The 21,356-nt window shown below is 45.6% G+C and overlaps 7 protein-coding genes across 7 annotated transcripts; 3 read left to right on the forward strand and 4 right to left on the reverse strand.

Moving 5' to 3' along the window:
• Positions 1 to 3,054: 3,054 nt before the first annotated feature.
• Positions 3,055 to 8,002, forward strand: GGS22DRAFT_164626 (ras GEF). The gene is made up of 3 exons (XM_047961562.1): positions 3,055 to 3,163; positions 3,248 to 4,187; positions 4,254 to 8,002. Exons 2-3 carry the CDS (start codon positions 3,640 to 3,642, stop codon positions 7,321 to 7,323), a joined length of 3,618 nt encoding a protein of 1,205 aa, XP_047818744.1. The 5' UTR covers positions 3,055 to 3,163; positions 3,248 to 3,639; the 3' UTR covers positions 7,324 to 8,002.
• On the reverse strand, positions 7,500 to 8,002 carry GGS22DRAFT_148109 (uncharacterized protein). The gene has a single exon (XM_047958974.1). The coding sequence runs from the start codon at positions 7,949 to 7,951 to the stop codon at positions 7,676 to 7,678; it is 276 nt and encodes a 91-aa protein (XP_047818745.1). The 5' UTR covers positions 7,952 to 8,002; the 3' UTR covers positions 7,500 to 7,675.
• Positions 8,003 to 11,922: 3,920 nt separating this feature from the next.
• On the forward strand, positions 11,923 to 14,152 carry GGS22DRAFT_164628 (MFS general substrate transporter). The gene is made up of 4 exons (XM_047961563.1): positions 11,923 to 12,073; positions 12,220 to 13,510; positions 13,574 to 13,715; positions 13,779 to 14,152. Exons 2-4 carry the CDS (start codon positions 12,312 to 12,314, stop codon positions 13,935 to 13,937), a joined length of 1,500 nt encoding a protein of 499 aa, XP_047818746.1. The 5' UTR covers positions 11,923 to 12,073; positions 12,220 to 12,311; the 3' UTR covers positions 13,938 to 14,152.
• A 1,091-nt stretch (positions 14,153 to 15,243) lies between these two features.
• GGS22DRAFT_189125 (uncharacterized protein) lies at positions 15,244 to 16,239 on the forward strand (the record flags this gene model as incomplete). Its single annotated transcript, XM_047964805.1, has 1 exon — positions 15,244 to 16,239. One exon carries the CDS (start codon positions 15,244 to 15,246, stop codon positions 16,237 to 16,239), a length of 996 nt encoding a protein of 331 aa, XP_047818747.1.
• Positions 16,240 to 16,456: 217 nt separating this feature from the next.
• On the reverse strand, positions 16,457 to 17,643 carry GGS22DRAFT_180107 (uncharacterized protein; the record flags this gene model as incomplete). Its single annotated transcript, XM_047963734.1, has 2 exons — positions 16,457 to 16,501; positions 16,786 to 17,643. The coding sequence occupies 2 exons, from the start codon at positions 17,641 to 17,643 to the stop codon at positions 16,457 to 16,459; spliced, it is 903 nt and encodes a 300-aa protein (XP_047818748.1).
• Positions 17,644 to 18,249: 606 nt separating this feature from the next.
• GGS22DRAFT_200572 (NAD(P)-binding protein) lies at positions 18,250 to 19,177 on the reverse strand (the record flags this gene model as incomplete). Its single annotated transcript, XM_047966454.1, has 3 exons — positions 18,250 to 18,619; positions 18,678 to 18,885; positions 18,942 to 19,177. 3 exons carry the CDS (start codon positions 19,175 to 19,177, stop codon positions 18,353 to 18,355), a joined length of 711 nt encoding a protein of 236 aa, XP_047818749.1. The 3' UTR covers positions 18,250 to 18,352.
• Positions 19,178 to 19,675: 498 nt separating this feature from the next.
• GGS22DRAFT_200574 (uncharacterized protein) lies at positions 19,676 to 20,686 on the reverse strand (the record flags this gene model as incomplete). The annotated part of the gene is made up of 6 exons (XM_047966455.1): positions 19,676 to 19,758; positions 19,821 to 19,902; positions 19,965 to 20,179; positions 20,260 to 20,385; positions 20,451 to 20,567; positions 20,633 to 20,686. The coding sequence occupies 6 exons, from the start codon at positions 20,684 to 20,686 to the stop codon at positions 19,711 to 19,713; spliced, it is 642 nt and encodes a 213-aa protein (XP_047818750.1). The 3' UTR covers positions 19,676 to 19,710.
• Positions 20,687 to 21,356: the final 670 nt, after the last annotated feature.

The raw sequence follows: 21,356 nt of genomic DNA on the forward strand, positions 1-21,356 counted from the left end.
AATTCATTGTCTTATGGACCCTTATGGTTTGTTCCTGAAGATCATTGGAACAACGATATATGCGGGATGCGGGACGCGGGATGAAAATGTCGTTCTTCAGCAGTGGTAATGTAACGGGTGGTGGATGGTGTGTGATGTATGGTGGATTTAGCGTGGACGAAAAAAAAAATATGTTGTAGAATCCAATGAGCAAATAGAGATATAAGGTTGCACTAAATGCACGCGGCGTGGGTTGGTCTCTAATTCTATTGGTCTATACCATATGTACATATCCAGTTGGTGATGTGATATCGATGTATGTACATATAAAGATAATCACGCTCTAGACTTTTGCTGCTACTACTGTTGGCAATGTTGTGTGACTTCCAGAGTTATTTTACGTGGTTTATCTAAAGAATTCTTACATCTGACACTTTAGTTAGTCTATTTACCTAGGTCGGTTCTGATTCCTAGTACTACTAAGTATTCTATCAAATGACATATAACTAGAGAAGAAGTTATCAAGTCGTTAAATATGAGTTTAAATACGATGATGAAGTATGTATGTATGTATGTAGAAGCACCATATAATTTATCTTTTAGTACATATTCAGGTACGTATATAAATTGCATGTAAACTAAAAACATCAATTCTATAAAGAGACATTCCAACTCAGGCAACCATACCCGTTGCTATGTGGTGCGTATTATCTGATCCGTAGTATTGTTTCCCCCCATGTTAACCTCCAACCTCACATCCAACTTAACAATCAACACCTGGGCATTCAACTGTCCACTTCCCTTGAAGCCGGCGTTCCATTTTCATTTCCCAACCGGAATACAGACGACTAAAATTCTTACCTAGGACTTTTATTCCGCCGGTAAGCTCTGTGTGGCTAGAGGGGGGATCTACCATCTCGATATTTCTCAAAGAACGGTACGATCCGCCAGGTTGCTTACGACGGTCCATGTTTCTTATCACCTTGGTACACTAACCCCAAAATCCCCGACTATACAAACAGATCTAAAGGCATTATACAGTCTGTGCTACTTATCATCATTTAATATTTTGTATTCCACCGCAATTGTCCAAAGCGGACGTTCAGTTCATATATGTAGATAATTAAGCTAAGCACTTGGATACCGCATTGTATGAGGAGAGGGCAGAAAGAAAAGAGATTTCCACCAGCTTAACATGTATTGACGATGAGTATGATAGCTGCATAGGTTTAGCAATTATAGAAATGCATCCATTCAAAGCTTAACATCGCGGCAATCGAGATCTAAGCTTATTGGATACCTTTCCCCACGAGCCTTTGTTGGCCCAGTTCTAACAAATGAGTACCATACTAGTACGTACTGTAAAAATAAGAGAACTTAAAATTTTTATTGGAACTCGCACCTTCACTAACAATAAATCTCGCGTGTTGTTCTAGGTTGCCAATAGCATCGGATGGTTTACTTACCATCATACATAAGACCTAACGATTAGACAGAACCCAAGAATTAGCGCCGACACCAAGCTGCATGAATGAGCGTATGTGATCACTGACGAGTGTCGGTCGTAAGCCTTAAGAAAGTTACGTATTTTCGAGATCGGCGAACATTGAATGAGATGCCTTAGAAGAAAAAAGACGTCATGAGATGGATTTCGCATGAAAATAGTGAAAAGTCTTTGACTTTAGCTGATAATGGGCTGAGTAAACGCCACTGGAAACTCCCGCGAACGATTGAGCTAAGCTTGAAGTTTTCGGCTACAGTGTACGTTACTGTACGACCAAACTACCCCTGCTACGGTCGAATTAGGTTAGGTGACTGTTCACTGGGGAAACCCCGGATACCCTGCACCTGCAAGATTAATCCTTGTATTCTGTCGTCCCACCACTAAGCTTGTATCCCTGCTAGGTCACAGTGGGTGTCAAATTAGCAGCCGTTCTAACCAGAGCTCGCCCAAAACCCTCCAATTAGTGGTGCTAGACTACTGGAGCTTGCACCTCCCCTAAACTGCTCCAATCCTTCAAGGTTGCGTTCCTGAAAGCACCCCCGGTCTAGGTTCTTTTCCCCTGCCTTCAACTGTAGGTAAGTACAATGTAAATTATATGGTACATGCCTTATATGTACGTATATTGTACATATTCCCGGCTCGCAGGTCCATCATGCCTAATAAAAACGTTGCCGACCTCAGTCTTTGTTAGGCATAGCTGCATGGGGGGGTAGTAGCAGACAGGTCCAATAACGTGGATAATAAGATAATAGTTGATAGCAGCACATGCAGGAGCGTACTGGTCTACTTCGTAGCTTCCATTTTTTCTCCTGCATCCCCCTACCTTACTTGCCTTAACCTACCTTGATTATCTGCGTTTCGTCTTACCATTTTTTTCATACTCACGACTTACACAGATATATCCTAATCCAACACTTGCATACGCGCACCTACGCACCCACGCACGTACATACATACACAAGTTCGGTTTGACATTTTGCATTAGAAGTCAACTCTTCGCGGCGGCACAGGATTCGACGCAAGGTCCATCGCACGGATCCGAGAGTACTACAATACGACGCATCCGTCTTTTATCCATCTATACATCTTGCGCACGCATCCACACTTGATCTGTTAATACTTCTCTCGACCTCTCGATATATTCATCCATCAAGAGTACTCCAGTTAACTTTCTCGACTATTCTTTTTAATTGGTCCTGGAAATAGTTGGATCGCATTTGAGAGCAGGAGTATATAACCTGCGATTAAAGACATCTCGATCCGAAAAGAAAAATAATTCGGACCTTCTGGCAGACTGGTGGAACCGCCTTGAACCATTATTGTTACTACTAACATCGAGTATCTATCCAACTAGCCTTTTCTCGAAAAAAAAGAAAAGCTTTAATTGAATTGCCAGTGGAGGGCCGCAGCAAAGGTAAATTGCGTTCTTTTTTTATACGATATTCTTGAATCTTCTGGTCTTTACACGAAAAAGATCGGGAGTGATGGTCTTCCGTTTGCCGGGTTGCTGCATCAAAACCCACGAGGTACGCATAGTGGCATAGTTCCCTTCCGACTTCCAATTGCGCATGGTGGAACAGAGGAAAGGATCTTCCTAGGTACTTCTGGCATGTTACCGGCTTAGTGGAAGGGGCTTCGTCATAGCGAATAAGGCCTGAAACTCGGCGTCGAGAACATACCCTGAAATTGTTTAGCTAAGCCTAGACAATCTCGACATTCCTAGCTTGGACCCCTCCCATCATCCTAGGACCCGATACCACTTACTTTGGTCTCCCTTCATTCCTTCATGTTCTCGGATTGCCTTCCAAGCCAAACTTACAAACAACAAACGCTCGCGTACTAACATATCCCTCGTTTCTTAGCATAGCATCTTCTGATTGCCTCCTAACGCTGCTCCTACCTAGCAAGGTAGTGATTCTTGACACCAATATCACGCCAAACTTTCCCAGGAGCCGCCTACCCGATTCTGTTGTTTATGGTATTAGGAAGTTATCGGACCTCGAAATATTATAGGAAGGCCCAACACACGAAGCAGGCCTATTAGAGCATCTGCATTCTGAGGAGGTTAGATATCTCCTCTACAGTTCTCGGCTGTTGCGAAAGTAACAGCAACAATTTGTTCCCATGGTTCTCTACAGCTCAGTTCTGCAGCAATCATGATGCTGGATGACCAACCCATGCGAGCGAGCCTCCAAGTGGCGCCTCTCACTATCAATAAAAGCCGGACCGAAAATGCAGCCAAGGATTCGGATGATGGAAGTGAGTCGGCAGCATCCACAAACCCATATTCTCAATCTCAGATAACTCCGCCCTCGACGCCCAATGATTCGCAGGAAGAATTAATTCCCCAACCGACGCCATCAAATCCCATCTTCCACAATTTTCTGCGAGCTTTCTACCCGTTTCACCCGACGTATGCTATGACCGATTCGACTGTGACGTTACCACTGAACGAAGGAGATGTAGTCTTGGTTCATTCGATCCATACCAATGGATGGGCTGACGGAACTTTACTTGTATCCGGCGCAAGAGGTTGGCTGCCGACGAACTACTGTGAAGCATACGACCCAGATGAGATGAGGAATTTATTGAACGCACTCTTGAATTTCTGGGATCTACTACGAAGCACAGCAACAAATGACCGGGACATTTTTGGTAACCAGGAATTTATGAAGGGCATCATTGCGGGTGTGCGCTATCTCTTGGTAGGCTAAAACCTCATCAGGTCCATAGGTTTGATTTTATGTGACTAATTATTTTCTGTTTTTTAGGAACGCACTCATTGTTTAACTCGTGAGTCGGCTACAGTACAGAGAAGCGAAAGCCTACGACGAGGCAGGAAATCTTTGCTTTCTGAACTGTCATCTTTGGTCAAGACCGCGAAGAGGCTACAGGAGACATTGAGAGGTCTAACGCAATCTGCTGACGATGTTAACGACATCATCGATGAGATGATCTTGAAAGCTTTCAAAATTGTCGTAAAGGGAGTACGATTTCTTGACTTAATTGAAGAAGATAGGCAGTTACGAGCGCCGGCAGTGACAGTAATGGCAACTGTTGTCGAAGAATCGTTTGTTCCACCAACGCCACCTTTGGAGTCGACGGCATTCGAGAACGGCCAAGCAGAGGACCAATCTGCATCTTCCCGGGCGGACATCGAAGCGGGACCCACCAAAGGTCTGGCGCCACCAGTTACCGAAGGCGTACAAACGAGTGAATCAGCCAACAAGCGTTTGTCATGCGTTTACTCGTCTGGTAACGCAGCGAATAATCGGATGTCTCAGATGAATCCACTACAAGGGAATCGATTATCGGCTAGTATATCACACAGAGTGTCTCTGGCCGGCCCTTCACCATTGTCGCAATCGCAGAAGCTTGTTTCGGAGCGGCTCAACTCCTGTCACGATACTTTCTTGTCGCACCTTGGATCCTTCATTGGTCGGCTACACGTCCAATCGCAATCTCGACCGGAACTGGCCCTCGCCATCAAGCATTCCGTCATTTCTGGTGGCCAACTTTTCTCAGTAGTTGACGCGATATGCGACCACAACACGTCAGTTTCGGAGACGTTAGGACAGTCACGCGTTGCTATGTACGACCGCATTAGGGATTTAGTTTACTCCGCGCGTGAAATCCTAGGTAATAGAGGACCAGATGGCGAAGACCTTATAATTCCCCAGGACAACAGCAGACTTCTTCTCGCTGCTACTGGATGTGTCAAGGCAGCTGGTGAATGTGTTGCAAAGACTAAGTGGGTTTTGGAGCGGATTGGAGATTTCGAATTCGAGGTTGAGAATGGAAACTTGGACATTGACCTGGGCGTTTTCGAGGCTGTGTCCGAAAGTAGGCCTCGCACGCCGGCCGAGTCAACAATTTCGGAAGCAAAGACGTCTGAACCATCGCCCAGGCCCACCCACTCAGTTCATCTTTCTATGGATAAACCTCTACCCGATGTACCAGTTAATGACTCAACAGAGGGACACCCAAGCACCGAACAACACACCTCTCCACCGGCATCCAGACCTCAATCTATGATTACGGATGATGCGGCTTCAAGCATGGCATCTTCTGTATCCTCTCTCCGGCCCTCACTTCCTGCGCTTCCGAGACTCACGACTTCCCTTTCTGTAGATGAGCCATACAGCCCAGCCACTGAGACATCGCACGATGGTGAATATCACAGTTCATTTCGGTCTGATACAGGCACCGCTTCTAGTTCCGGGAGCAACAGCACCTATCTTAGCCGTGACTCAGAAGCTAGCATGGTCTCTGATACTTCAACACGTGCCACTACACCTGATCATTCACTCGTACCTAAGACCCAACCCTCTTTGTCAGATATGAGCACTACTGCTAGTTCTAGTGTAAGCGAAGAAGTTGACGAATTGGAGTCGAAATTGTTAGAGAAGACGTTCGCCCACGAGCTAATGTTCAACAAGGAGGGCCAGGTTACTGGTGGCTCACTACCAGCCCTAGTAGAGCGGCTCACAACCCACGAAGCGACACCAGACGCCATGTTTGTGTCCGCCTTTTATCTCACATTTAGGCTATTTTGCTCTCCCACCGCGTTAGTTGAAACTCTTATTGAACGCTTCGATTACGTGGGCGAAAATTCCAGCACTGCAAGCCCAGTAAGATTACGTGTCTACAACGTCTTGAAAGGATGGCTGGAATCACATTGGCGTGATTCAACCGATCGCGAAGCGCTTCCGCTTATTCAGCACTTCGCTGAATTCAAACTTGGGTCTCTTCTTCCTTCCGCAGGCAAACGCATCATGGAACTTTCACAACGAGTTTCTTCTACAGACGGTTCGCTTGTCCCTCGTCTAGTATCATCTATGGGAAAGACAAACACGTCCATCTCTCAGTTCGTGCCTGTCGATACACCGATGCCAAATCCTGCTCTATCCAAGAGCCAGCATGGTTTGCTCAATAACTGGAAGTCAGGAGGGAGCTGCCCGTCGTTCCTTGACTTTGAGCCTCTTGAGGTTGCGCGTCAGTTAACCCTCAAGCAAATGAGTATCTTCTGCTCAATCATGCCGGAAGAGTTATTAGGGTCGCAATGGATGAAGAAAAATGGCGCATCTTCACCCAATGTGAAAGCTATGTCGAGCTTCTCCACTGACTTATCTAACCTCGTGGCCGATACTATTCTCCAATACCCAGAAGTTAAAAAGCGGGCTGTGGTTATCAAGCAATGGATTAAGATTGCCCACCAATGCCTCGAGCTGAACAACTATGATGGTCTCATGTCTATCGTGTGCAGCCTAAATAATTCGATTATTAGCCGCCTGCGAAAGACGTGGGACCTCGTGAGCCCGAAACGCCGAGAAATGCTGAAGTCATTACAAGCTGTTGTCGAACCAGCCAACAATAACAAGGTGCTTCGAGCTCGCCTTCAGGGCCACGTCCCCCCGTGCCTACCCTTCCTCGGCATGTTCCTAACTGATCTCACATTTGTTGATATTGGCAACCCGCCTACAAAGCAACTGCCCAGTGCCGGTGCAACCGACAGTGGTTTGACAGTAATCAACTTTGACAAGCATACTCGCACCGCCAAGATTATCGGTGAACTTCAGCGATTTCAGATCCCTTACAGGCTCACAGAAATCCCCGACATGCAGGAATGGATCCAAGCACAAGTTACCCGAGTTAAAGAACTAGACCAGGGTAATGTTCAAGTCAGCTACTACCGAAAGAGTCTGCTACTTGAGCCCCGAGAAAACCTCCTTAAGACCCCTATTGACGGTACGGTCACTACACCAGCTGGCCAGAAAGCTGATTTATTCAGCTGGATGTCAAGAGATCGACATCATAACAACAACACCGTCTCTACCTGATAACACCCAAGCTCCCGTTGTAGCAATCATCCTATGATTGTTGCTATCATCTCACCATCCTCCGCCGCTTATTACTACTATCCTTTTGACTCCTCATTTCATCTTATCTATTGATACCCCTATCGTTTTGTTTTTGTTATTCGATTATGAAGCATTTGGGGGGTTTGGACGGTTGGTCCATCGGTTTACACATCATTCGACACCACACTGGTCACCGGCGTTTACAGGCAGGGAAACGGAAATGACCTTACTACTTCTATTATCGACACATATTGTTTATTCACACACACATACCACCCGGCGAACGAGTCTCACGGAGCTAGATCCCCCTCAGTGAGCGCTCGATTATTCGCTATTGCACGATTGAATTAAAAAGTTGGCGGAGTTTGGCATACCTGGAAGCAGCATTCGCAGGACAACGGGAAAAGCATTTGGGTCTTGACGTGGATGATGGGGGGACGGCAGGAAATATCAGGGGGGATATACGAAATGTCCACGGTTCCACCTGTCGCATTGGGAAGAACCTGTTGTATAAGGTTGAATGAGGTCCAGACAGATATGGATGTACTACCTTAGCATGCATGCTACGCCATGAGGATAAACGTATTGACCAAAAGAACAATATCATTGCTGGACTTGAATCTGCTTAGAGAAGTGAAGTACATGTGTGATACGTTAGGGCTTACGCCATTTCCAGGTCAGAATACCATGGTGATACTTTATCCATCTATTGAGATGCTTAATTCTATCTTTGACCAATTCCCTTGTCGCCGACATAGTGTATAGCTAGATGAAACTTGCTGTACACTTTTTCAGAAGAGCCGTTGCTCTTACCTTGTACTTAGAGGAGATTCGAAGCATAGTACATTGTGATACTACTAGGCACCTAACAGCCAACCACAAAAACGCAAATTTGAAATGTCGTTTTTGTTTAATTTCTTAGCTATGGCGTTTTCAAGTGAGAATTTATATTTGCCTTCGTTTACATAATATGTTTATCTCATAATTAGGTAGGTATTTACAATATGCTATGAGAAGCAACTCAACACACGCACAAGGCGCCGCTGTCAACACTATTTTCAGTTAATTTGGTCCCCATTCAATATTATAGCTTACAGCCAAGCCTTTAAATTTCTTATCTTACCATAATGCTTTAGTGTAGCTTCAGGGGAATTTGGCGGTCAATGGGAGGATTGTGCAAGCTGCTTGTTAGTGGGGTTGGGGTGGTAATAGGCGGCGCATGTATGGCTTCTTGTGGCACGGCTCATCTCCTCCACTGTCTTCACCAACGAAGGATATAGGTTGGAATTAGATGAGGCAGGTATGCTATTTAACCAAGCAGTAAGATCCTAACACTTGGGAAGATTGCCTGCCTTGCAATTCCTCTAGGAATTGCTTGCGTGGTCATTTAGAGTATTTGAGGACTCACGGATACCCAAGCAGGTAGGTACCAAGCAAATGGTAGTTTCTAAATAGCAACTAACTACATAATAGAAACATGTTCTTGGCGTTTTTAAGCTTTTTTAGGATGCATAGAAGATCTATTGAGTACTAAGAGGATTGACCAAGCACTTCATAGGAAGGGTCCCTCTCATCGACCCATAGCCAACCAATGTGATGGTTATAGATTAAAAGTAAAACAACAGGGAATTGTAGAAGATATTCTCATATGTGTATCTGTGTCACATACATAAGCTATCGCAACTCTGTTGGCAGCAGGTAAGCTTACGTTTCATACCTAGTATGTAACTGGGTAACCATCTACCTAGCTACCAAATCTGCGAATAATCAGACGACCATTAAAATGCAACGGAGCTTTCAAGAGAATATCCGGCCGAGACCAGAATTGGATCCGAAATATATGTAGGCGCTATACAGATACCACGGTAGGTATACTTTTAAATATGCAGAGTTGGGGTAGGTACCGTCGTATTTTCCATATGTACCCCGGATATGCTTGGGGATATCGTACAACGTTGCGAGCGGGTCGAGAAAAAGGAGAGGCTTAGGTAACCCAATTTGATACCATAGATACCAATATATTAGGTTTGCTCATTCATCTTACTATGACGCGGCTCTGTGAGCCTCGCGATACCATGCAGAATGAATTCAGCTGAATCCGACTTCCGAGGTGGCGTTAACATGTGTTACCAAGGTAATCATGATGGTAACCTTGGAAGAGAGAACGAAGGAGTTTAAGTAGGTAGTGAGAGATTACCTGACGATGAACATGGTGAGACTTATTTTCCCCTTCAGAAAAATAGAGATTTACCAATGTTGTTCAAGATGCCGTTTCGTTGTGATATGCGTGATACAAGAAACCCATGCTATATCTATGACTTTCACCAACACATTTTGACTTGTACAATGGTGAGAGGTGTGTGGTTAACCACCAACCCGTTTTACTCAATTGCGATCGTGTCATTTTCGAGAAATATTTTCTCGAGTGAGTTTTCTTAGCTTATTGCTAGATAAGTAGTACTCAAATATGCCACAGGTATATTCCATAAGAATATTGTGGAAGCTATTCGCCCTGCAATTAATTAAAATGGATTACCATGGGAGAAGTTGACCTGCATATTTAAAGCTGAGAATTTCTTGTGCTTACCGGAGAGCCGGTACTACTGCTAGGCACATATGTAGCTGTAGGGCAATCAAGTTGATTACATAATAGTAAACGAGACTCGTTGCTTGTAAAAACAATCATGACTCTACTTATTCTGTTATTAGTCGATGTTGGGATCATTATGATCTGGAATCGTAGTCCGCCATAATCGTACATGATGTACTCTTAGAGATGCGGACGTATGATCGAGTGTTGAATCGTGGGATGTAACCTCGCACGCTTGCATACGACGGCATCATGCAAGAACCATGGAAGGCAATTCGGACCTAAGATTCCTTGTGTTACCACGGAATGCGACTGTAGGTTTGATGTCTCACATAAGGGTGAGATTCTCTTGGAAGTAGGTAATAGTTGACGCCAATAAGGTAAGCTTTTTCGTGGCCTACTTGTTTCGTTTCGGCCTAGAGTTCAATCGAACATGCTTAAGTCAAGTAAAGTTAGGTTTATCTCAAAGCTGATAGCTTCGCATATACTACTAGGTACTGTGAGATCCAGCGGATCTGTTATCTTTGTAACATTACCAGAGCGTCGGGACGAATGATGCGCATCGTAACAGTCAGTTACCAATCGAGGTACAAGTGTAGATTTCGGGTACTAGCGATATTTGTTGGCTGAAAAAAAGCATCTTGTGAAGTTGGTCGTTGATGATTATTCCCGCGAAGGAAATGGTGAGCGAGAAGAGGGAAAGTTGGGCAACGTTACATATGACAGAGGCACAAGTGACCAACGAGAGGAAAGTGTTGTCTAACCGAACATTAATGATGAATCCTTCTCCAAATACAAACTTAAATGCATACCATAGTAGAAGTAACTTCCTTCCCCGGACAGAGCCATGTCTAAGTTTCTAGCCAATGAAAATGCCCAATCGTCATGTACATAGTTCGACCCGTGATTTAGGATTCACTATACCCAATCAGAGACGGCATGATTTCCATATTCGGTCCGCCGCTATCTCTATTCTTATCGGTTATCTCGCGAGCTATCCAGGTCCGGACGGTCTTTATCCTTGCTTAGTGTGTGGTGCTCTAAGGATTAGGGAGTGAAGCCTAGACGAATTTCAAGGTTTTTGCCATGCTTGTCATGTAAGGGCCTTTCAGTTCTATTTTTCGCTCTTCAATTAAGCTTCCACATGGACCATGCTTAAATGCGCAAAGACATGTTATTCGCAATGACGAGAACGTCGGATCATCTGTGACTACCACTGGCAATTATCTAGTAGCATCAGTTTTCTATTTCTAGAAACGGTTTGAAGAAACACGAGATTCCTTTTCAATAGCATCACGGATTAGCTTACATACATATACATATACGATAACATCGTACGGCTTCAATAAGTTGATAGGCTTATCACCAAGGGTACGGAGCTCGCGAAGGATCATCTGAAATCTACCCACTTTTATTCGGCCATAAGCCGTTTAGCGCATTTTCCGCGCCCCAGCATCCCCAGAACCCTAAATCTTATTAGTGGAGGGTCCTGAATCCTAGGTAGTTTTTTCGTCTCGTCCCGTGCTGCGGACGAGATGTCAAAGATACACCTATGCGAATGCCGGGAGTGTCACGTAACCTTGAACCATCGTCTCGAGCGACGTTCGCAAATCATACTTGTGATAGGGGAAATGGACTCCGGAGCTGGAGAGATTCGGCTGAGCGCTGATGGTGTTACCATGTCAGCTTGTGTTCCATTCCATCCCAAACCAGACCTGAGAAGATCCAGGCTAGAACGTCCAGTACCCAGCTATGTAGCATGTACCCAAGTATTCAGATATGTACCCAAGCTTCCAGGTAGCATCCGATCAGCGCTAGGTTAGGTAGGTTAAGGTAGGTGCGGCTTGAGAAATGCCATTCCTTTGTTGGTTGGTTGGCGTGGTTTCCGTAGGCGGTACATCGCTTGGTACATGCACAGGTAATGTTATTTTCTTATTTCACACGTGCCATACATCGTATTAATAAAAACATCGCCTTATCTGACTAGTGAAGGCCCTTGTACTGTGGTACAATAATTATTTTATATTATCTTCCTTGCCCGCTTCGGCGCATCTCGACCTTCTTTTGTCTCCTCCATCTCCTGTCAACTTCAAAGATCGAGTTAATTTAGCCGCGACGGCGATTAGCAATTCGAATAAGGTATGTTAATTAGCCTCCTTCACTTATACAATATACAATACTCCCTTTAAAGAAACTGTCTCTAGAATGTCTCTGGAATGTTTCTCTTAAAGCTTGCGCATTACAGGATTTGCGGTGATCATAAGCTGACACTAAAACACCCATAGGTCTTGTCAAAGAGCTTGCTTCGACCATATTTCGACTCGTAAAAAAATCGATCGACGACCACGTAGCTGAGCGATTACCAAAAAGCTTCAAAATGGCAGATGCAAAGGGGACAGTCGGGTCTGAGACCGAACCTCATTCCAATCTTAGCACCCACACCCTGGAACCGCGCCCAGATGGTTGGATATACAAGGGTTTCCAGGTCGGCAGGAGGGAAATATGGTATGCGTCACCGAAGATGCAACTTCTTATGGTGGCTCTGGTGTGTTTCCTATGCCCTGGCATGTATAATGCGTTGAGTGGTCTCGGTGGTGGTGGTCAGGTCGACGGAACAGTCCAGGATCATGCGTCTACTGCCCTCTACTCTGTCTTCGCCGTTGTTGCCTTCTTCTCCGGTTCTTTCGCCAACAAGCTCGGTATCAAGGCAACTTTGGGTATCGGCGGCTTCGGTTACTGCATTTATTCCGCCAGTCTTTTGTGCTACAACCATACGAAGAACGTTGGTTTTGTTATCTTTGCTGGTGCTTTACTGGGTCTTTGCGCCGGTTTGCTTTGGACCGCGCAGGGTGCTATCATGATGGCTTACCCACCCGAGGAGTCTAAGGGTCGATACATCAGTTGGTTTTGGATCATTTTCAACCTCGGCGCTGTCATCGGTAGCTTGATTCCTCTCGGCCAGAATGTCAACAACACTGGTGGTACAGTCACGGACGGTACCTACGTTGGTTTCATTGTCCTGATGGTAGTTGGTGCTGCTGTCACTTTCCTCCTCGTCAACGCCGACAAGGTTATTCGAGACGATGGCTCCAAGGTCATTGTCATGAAGAACCCAACCTGGCAGAGTGAATTCATCGGCCTTTGGCAGTGTATCTCTCTTAGCCCCTGGGTTGTTGCTTTGTTCCCTATGTTCTTCTCATCCAACATCTTCTACACATACCAGCAGAATGGGCTCAACCTCGCCCACTTCAACGTTAGGGCTCGCTCGCTCAACAACTTGCTTTACTGGCTTGCCCAGATCTTTGGTGCCGTTATCTTCGGATACGCCCTCGATTACCCCAAGATCCGACGATCAATGCGTGCCAAGATCTCTTTTCTTGCGCTTTTTGCCCTAACCTTCGCTATCTGGGGCGGTGGATACGCGTGGCAGAGACAACAGGTTTCGCGAGAAGTCACAATGGAAGAATCATATGAGAACGAAAAGATTGACTGGACCGACCCTAAATTCCTTGGACCCATGTTCCTCTACATCTTCTACGGCTTTTACGACGCCTGCTGGCAAACATGCATCTACTGGTACGTTCATAAGTACAAAAATCGTTGATCGATTGAATAAATCAAATCTAACTTCTTTGCTAGGTACATGGGAGCGCTCTCCAACTCTGGCCGAAGAACCGCCAATATGACTGGTTTTTACAAGGGTCTCCAGTCAGCCGGTGCTGCTGTATTTTGGCGTTTGGACGGTGTTCACATTGAGTATAATACTCTCTTCGCCGTTACAGTAAGTCTACACTGCAGCTTTTTTTATACAAGATTTAGGTCTCTAGCTAACCATCATTGACAGTGGGCTGTCTGCGCCGGCTCTCTCTTAGTTGCCGCCCCGATCATCTTCATGAAGATAGAGGATACTACTTCTCTCGAGACGGACCTCAAATACAGTGATGAGAGACCGGAGGATGTAGTACCGACCGCCGCTCTCGAAGAGAAGCGCACTGATGTTTAATATCCCCTTTGAATTAGCATGTTATTATAAATCTGTCAAAAGTGTATCGTGGTGGGTTATATGGGTCGTAATACAGCCATTCTAGGCTAGCTGAGTAACGTAGGGTTACGAATTGTTGATATCGGATATTGGCTGGTGATGCATGAGTAAGGATTTTCTGTGTGAGCTTTATACCCTCATGTCTTTACGAAAAAAAAATATAGTATTACCACCAATTATGAACCTGTGATATATGCAAATGTGTACGAACTGGGATCAAAGTAGGATATTGGAAAATGAGTCATTTGTAGAAGATTGAAGCATGTATTCATGGAAGTAAAAAAAAGGCACAACGTTAAGGAGTACGTATCTTGCTGCCGGTTGGTAGTCCCATATTTCCCGATTCCGGATCGGTCCGCAGCTAACGTAACCCGGTCTATCCTGATACGCGGAAGGAACACTCGGATTTAGTCATTGGTGCGACCGGTCTTTCCTATATCCCTTTTCTCGACTTCACACTGTCAATGATCAAGGCACGAGATTCTGTGGCTTCTTAAATCACTTTTCAAAGGCTCTTAAAAGGAAAAAATTCAAACTCGTGAGAATTTGTCGTCTTATAACCTCCCATATACTCGTGGCGTGACTACAGATAGGTATATAAGTACCTGGGTACATGGTATGTTGAGTATCCTAGCTACTGTTAGGAGCTTTAGCTACATGAGTTACTGTATCTATATAGGTAGCCTACAAGTATCTGGTTCCTTAGAACATCTAACAAATCAAATATGAGGATATTTGAATCTATCGAGTTTAATATTTCAAGAAAAGGGGAGGGGAAGGGGCGGGTTTCTTTTGTATCTATGTACAGGACAATGTTTATTTAATTGACAATATCAGTAAGCTTCGTAGCCATATCACCCGTTCCTTGATGGGACTCTTGAAGTCGTAGTGTGGACCGTCAGCCAATCTCAGACTAACCTTATAGGAGGAAAGACAGTTGTAGATATTCACACTGACAGCACCTCTGTCGACAGCCTTAGTGCCTAGGTGCCATTCGAAATCAACCCACTTTCTCGTACACATCCACCATTAGCTTCCTATGTGGTCGTTACCTTTACCTTAACCACAACAGAAAAATATCGAGACGTAAAATAAACCTTTCTCGTCACCTTACACACCTTGCAAATCTTGGGGAGGTGATAAATCAACCACAATTACATCCTCAGCTCCTACCCAGGGCTTTTTTATATTGCTCCATTGTCTGAGGCATCGTTTTAGCTATATTACCGTCCCTTCTTCATTTTCTACTTTCACGATTCACGTCTCCATGGATTTGAGCCAGGACCAAATCTCTGCCAGTGTCGCAGTAGAACCCTACAAACAACCTCTCCCACCCGAGGTATTCATTATCCTACTCAAAAATCTGCCCGACTACATGATGCCATACTTATGGTGCAACTTTCGACGCGTATGCAAGTCGTGGAAGGCCGAGATCGAACGAATCTTTCGAGAAAAATGCCTCCCTCGAACCAAGGTCGTCATCAACCACCCACGTACTGGCGGTGGAGGGCACCTACTGTTCTCTCGACTTTCACAGGATGACGCTAAACTTCGAGCATATTTTTACACGGATCCTTCGGACAGCCTCTTTATAACCAGAGCATATCCCAATATTCCAGAACAACCATATACCCTATACCGCCCTAAAGACGGCACTATGAGCTTGGTACAGATGAAGGATGTGGCGATCAGTGACCCTGTGATGGAAGATTTTGTGGCGGACCAGAAAAACCATGAGGTATCATTCCTATGGATGCCTATGATGGATCAGTTAATGGGCGACGAGATACGTTTCAGACGCGAGGCTTGCAAGATCGTGGAGGCAGGACGAAACCTCAAGGAGAAACCCAAAGCCAACGATACCGAACCAGGCTCTGGTACCATGTCCGAAATAACAGCACAGGATGATGGCGCCCACGCTACGGAGACGGTATTGGAATATACCGATAAGCACGATGTCGGAAAGATCACGGTAGTTATTCTGACCAAGGCCAAAACTACAGCGACTAAGCTAGAGCCCGATGCTGGCTTTGATGTTAAGCGTAAGAAGATCGAGTTCTACATGCTCCTGCGCAGCCCACATTTCCGTGGCGTGATAAACCAGGTCCGAGAGTCGCGTCTACGAAAGCAATACGCGCTCTGTGGCGATGAATTTGTCTCGATCCGGGACCACGACGAAGTCCCCTTACATGACGACGCATCCAAGATTATGTTGGATATCCGCCTACGATTCAGAACTCCGGGATACTTCATGGAGCTATAACTCCGTTCGTTCTGTCGGTACATGTTCAGTACTTTGTACCAAACTTCGCTTGTGCAACTACGGCTTGCTTGAGTTAATATGTACATGGACAAAAGGAGGACTGGAAGATGTTACGGAGAAAGTGGAAGGGATATGTTCGAGTACACTTGTTTCTTTGCTCTGCTACGAACACATGTAATACTGGATGGCAAGGCTTTTCTTTGTATAGGGTTAACCCCTAATGTAATGAAAGCACTGCTCGAGGGTGGCGCTTGAGGATTACCTTGTAATGGAATGAGTTCATCATGTACCAATGTCACAAGACTGATTCTAAAATACTACCGTAAGGTATGAAGGGTGTCGTAAAGCCGTGATCACTACACTAGAAATGGAGTCTTGGTAGCTACTAGGATTCTTGCTACTTTTAATCCCAGGATAACCTGAGCTTACATATCCTCATATCCCAAAGAACATATGATAAAAGGAGCTCAGGAAACCATCTGCCTTCCCACCTTACGACTCAAGCGAGCCACCCAGCCGGCCTCCTCTCCGTCTCCGATTCCTCACCCGCTGCGCAGACTCCAACTCCTCCGCCCTAAGAAACCCACTTCGAGCCAGCGTAATAGTATGAATATACCGTAACTTCCCATTCTCCATGCGGAACTCATGACTATCGGGCGCCATACTCAAGTGTTCAAAGATACACAACACACTAATCGAGCCGTACGTAGGATCAATAACATACCTGCGCCCCGAATTCGGCGCCTGGTTATTATTCGTCGGGATACCGACCTTACACGAATCCGTCGGCGAGCCCGAGCCAGTGTACACGCTGCCCTCGAGGCGAACGCACGGGGTGCCCCAAGGCACGGCGTCAATCGCGCTGCGGTTATTCCACATATCGAGGTACGCGTCAGCGGCCTGCTTCAGGGCCTCGCGGGTATCGAGTTTGTCCTCGTCGATCAAGCTCCAGTTCTCCTTCGACGCGTACTCCAGCGTGCGGGAGGCGTTGAAGAGCCAGGACCCGGTGGTCGAGACGATGAGGTCGATGAGATACACGCTGTGGTCGCCGGGGCTGTGGCGGATCTGGGTGCCGATGACGTAGGGCGCGGGCTCGCCGGAGGCGTTGTGCGTGATGATGAGCTCGGTGAAGGAGGCGCAGTCGACGGTGTCGACGATGGTGTGGCGGTGGTCGATCTTCAACGCGTTGTTGAAGATGCCGCCTGTGATCTCCCGCGTCTTGTTGTTCTCCATGTACGTGAAGTTGTCCGCGATGTTCTCGAGCTGGTTTAGTTGTCCGTTCTCGTGCGCTTTGACGTACTCGTCGGAGAAGGCTTGGATGTACGTTCGGTTGCACTCTGCTGTCACTGTGGGCAGCAGGGCCCCGATGGCGGCGGCGCAGATGCTTAAGACGCGGTAATGCATGGTGTGGTTCCTGTTTCCTGGTGTTGGTGAAGCCCTTGGTGGATCGCTGGGTTTGACTCGAGATCCGGGGGAGAAGGGAACGGGTTCGTGTATAGTGGGACACGTTAGTAATAAGTATATGCCTTGGATCGATCTTCAAAAGCAAGTGCCGTTACTGCTACCCCAGGACCTGTCATAGTTAAAACCATTCCCGGTCCCGGGAGAATCAGCGGGAAAATTGCTTGTTAATATTGCAGCTTGATTTCTGCCCCACGAAGACTCCGCAGATATTAAAATGCGACTTGGAATCTAGAGATGGACTTATTTTGGCCTAAAGGGGTAAACTAAGAGCAGAGATATAGCTTTGGGAGCTTAAGTCCCATGCTTGCTTTCTCCTTTCTCCTCACGAATACTTATTATCTACAGCTTGGCCGCCCCACGTTTTCTGAATCTAAGAATGGCTAGATTTAACGTTTCGGCTATTAGCGAGGAGAAAGAATGTATGTAGGGACATATCATATATATTTAGAATGTATACCTTAGATATGTTAGCTGCTAGGTTGTTTTATTTGAGTGCCTGAGGGATCACGGGATGATCACCTACTATAAATGAATTTCACCTAAATCCCTCTTTAATTCTCCGGCGAGTCCAACACATGAACTGTAAAACTATTGTTAGGTAACTAATACGTTTCGTATAATGAAACCCCATATCATGGTCACTTCCTTTTTAAGAGCTATTAAGCTTTTTCGCGATCCTTGCCAAATCTTCAGGAGTTAACGGTTCTTTCTCGAAACCGTTGACGACCTGATCCAGCATCACTTTCGCAAGATCCACGACACTAATACTAGGGACTCCTGCTGTCAATTGTATCATGGTGGCGGCGATAGATTTCAGTATCTCGCCAGGTGCGGTGATGAAACCTGGTTTGGCAGCACACGCCTCGACCCCATCGAGCCCGGAAGCCAACGCAAGTACCTTGTTTTCTGTATCTCCCTAAACCGTTCCATTAGCTTCATCTCGGTGAGCGATGGCGTATATACTCAGCACTTACTCGCATGAGAGAGTATTGTGGGAGAAATCGCGGAGTCTTTGTCTGATCTCTCTCGGTAGTCGCCCCGCTCATATACAGGAACCGGAATGGTTTCGAGACACCAGACTCGCAAATGGCATTAAAACCTGCCAAGGTGCATGTCTGGCAGATACGCTTGACTTCCTCGAAATCATACATCTTAGATTTCGACGGCGTAATGGCAACAGTCCTGGTTTTCGTCAGCGCCCCATCCGGACTTAAAACTTATGTCCGCCGTAGTCTTACCATATACATGCTGACGCCCCAGCAAACTCCTTCTTGACCTCTTCCGAATAGTGATCATAGTCTTTCACGACAACGCTCCTAAGTTTCGAGGGATCCGCGCCATCGGCAAGCTTTTCGGGGATGGCTATCGGCTTGCGGGCTAAGGCCACCACCGATGTGATCTCACTTCTGCTTAAACTTTGTCGTATGACTTCTTTAGCCACGAAGCCCGTGGCTCCCGAAATAATCAATTTCATCTTGTCAATTTAATTTGAGGGTTTTTTTTAAAAAAATATGATGTTAGAATTTGGCATGTAAGACGACTAAAGAGGATGATCAGTTATGTGCCTAGGTAGGTAGGTAGGTAGGCACTGATAAGAAAAGGGGGCCAGATTTAGTCATCGATTCTTAAGGTGCTGTGCCTCCCGATCCCCAATTAGAGCAGCAGAAGAGATACGAGCCATGCAGATATTCTTTACAATAAATATCATAGGTTTTTATAACATAATGGCATGAAGAAAGATTTAAGTTTCGATATAAGAATCGGCACCCAATTGGTTGCAGAATAATAGCTGGTAACAAACAAACTGATTCAGGAGTTGACTGAATAGTATAGAAACTAATCCTGAAGTAAACAACTCTTGATTTAGGTTTTAAAACACTATTAGAATTATCATATCCATTAGTATTTGCCACGTTATCTGATATATCAACTTAATCGAACTAGTTTAATATCGTGTAGGTAACCTGGGAGCTTGTTTTCTGCGTCTGGAGAACATAATGTGTTGTGCTAGCACTTGTTGAGTATGACATTCCAAGAATGATCGTTGGAAAATATCTATAGTGACATGTTAGCCCATTCGTATCAGTGGTAGCGTTTAGGATGATCAACTGTCTTACCTGTCCATGTGTGACGGTGGTCCAGGTATTGCCACCATTATAGGTAGTTCGTTGGCAGTTAATTAGGACTTCGACGGCGTTACTAGAAGGCCCACTAAGTCAGAAATGTTCTGTAAATTAGGTGCCTTACAGCGGGGAACATACTCTGCGATTATGGTACAGGGGATGTGTGCTGTATTGCTAGAGTCGTTGCACAAGAAGATGCCAGCGCCCGAATTACAGCTGCTAACGCTGCAGCCGCCGGCGCCAGGGCTCCCTGGGGGAGCTGAACAGTCAGCATTGACAATTCTGTACAGATATCTGACCCCTTCGCCAATCGACTCGGCATTCACGTCGTTGCCATATGCACAAGTCCAATCCTATGGAGAAGTTGCGCATTAGAAGAGAATATGTCACAGCAGTCGCTAGTAGCGCAGTTTAGAAATAGGGGTAGCTATACGTCAGAAGTTGTCGCTCGTTTCTTGATAGGTTCTAGGCCCCTCGTCGCTATAGTTGACTGGTTGCTATTCAGGCCTAATTCATTGTCATAGTTCGGATTTATTTCGATGATTCGCTTATAAATTTCCTACGAACCCGGAGACGTTAGATTAGACCATATATCGACTATTGAGCTTTTAGACACGAACTTACTTGTGCGGTGCCTGTGATTGACACAGAATCCTCCCCAGGCTTGACTTGACCTGTCCATGTTATCTTAGGTGTTACAAAACCCGCTATTGCCCGCGCGGAGTCCTCGGCTGGAAATGCCTATATGTATGCGCATTAGCAATCGTGAGAAGAGAGAGCAATAATGAGTGCCAAAATGGACGCACAGTACAGGTTGTCACGCCTACGAGAAGGTAGGCGATAGTCGAGTGTAACTTCATATCTAACGGCACGAATTTTTCTCACAATTCTTCCACTTCACAAAGCAATCTTCGAAATAGGTAGTACCTACGGTAGCCACGACAATTTTACTATATACCTAGTAGGTAATCACAGCGCGATGTATACCTGCCTAGGACCTAGGTATGCTGACATTGATACCACATCGCTAACTAAAACAGCGTGACTTGGCCTGTCTCCCTTTCATTCAACAATTTCGATAAAATAGGCAAGTGTTATAATGCAGGATCAAGTGATTTTATTTACGCCTTATTTGTCGGTCGGATTTTACTGTCTTGGAGCTGTTAATTAAGATCATAGCCACCTCCGCTTTACCACTACGGCGTGACTATACCGCCGCCATTGGTGGACTTAGTTCCAAATATAGACGCAGTAGCTACCTAGTAGGTGGTAGGACTAAGGTAGTAGGGAGCATAGCGAGCTACTAATAACCTATAGCTCTATAAAGATGTAACGTGCCTCCAATCGTTGACTTCGGAATCTTGTTACCTAGAAGCTAGACGCGCGCGCACTCAGCGGTCTTGTAATAGTCTTCTCCCCTGCACGACTGAGACTGCGTTCGTACCTCAGACCAATGGCAATTTCGTTGTTAAACCTACCTACCTAGGTCCTACATCAGATATCTGAGCATGCCTATGGAAGTCCTAGGTC

This window comes from Annulohypoxylon maeteangense (assembly GCF_022496945.1).
Source record: "Annulohypoxylon maeteangense strain CBS 123835 unplaced genomic scaffold GGS22scaffold_9, whole genome shotgun sequence".
NCBI lineage: Eukaryota > Fungi > Ascomycota > Sordariomycetes > Xylariales > Hypoxylaceae > Annulohypoxylon > Annulohypoxylon maeteangense.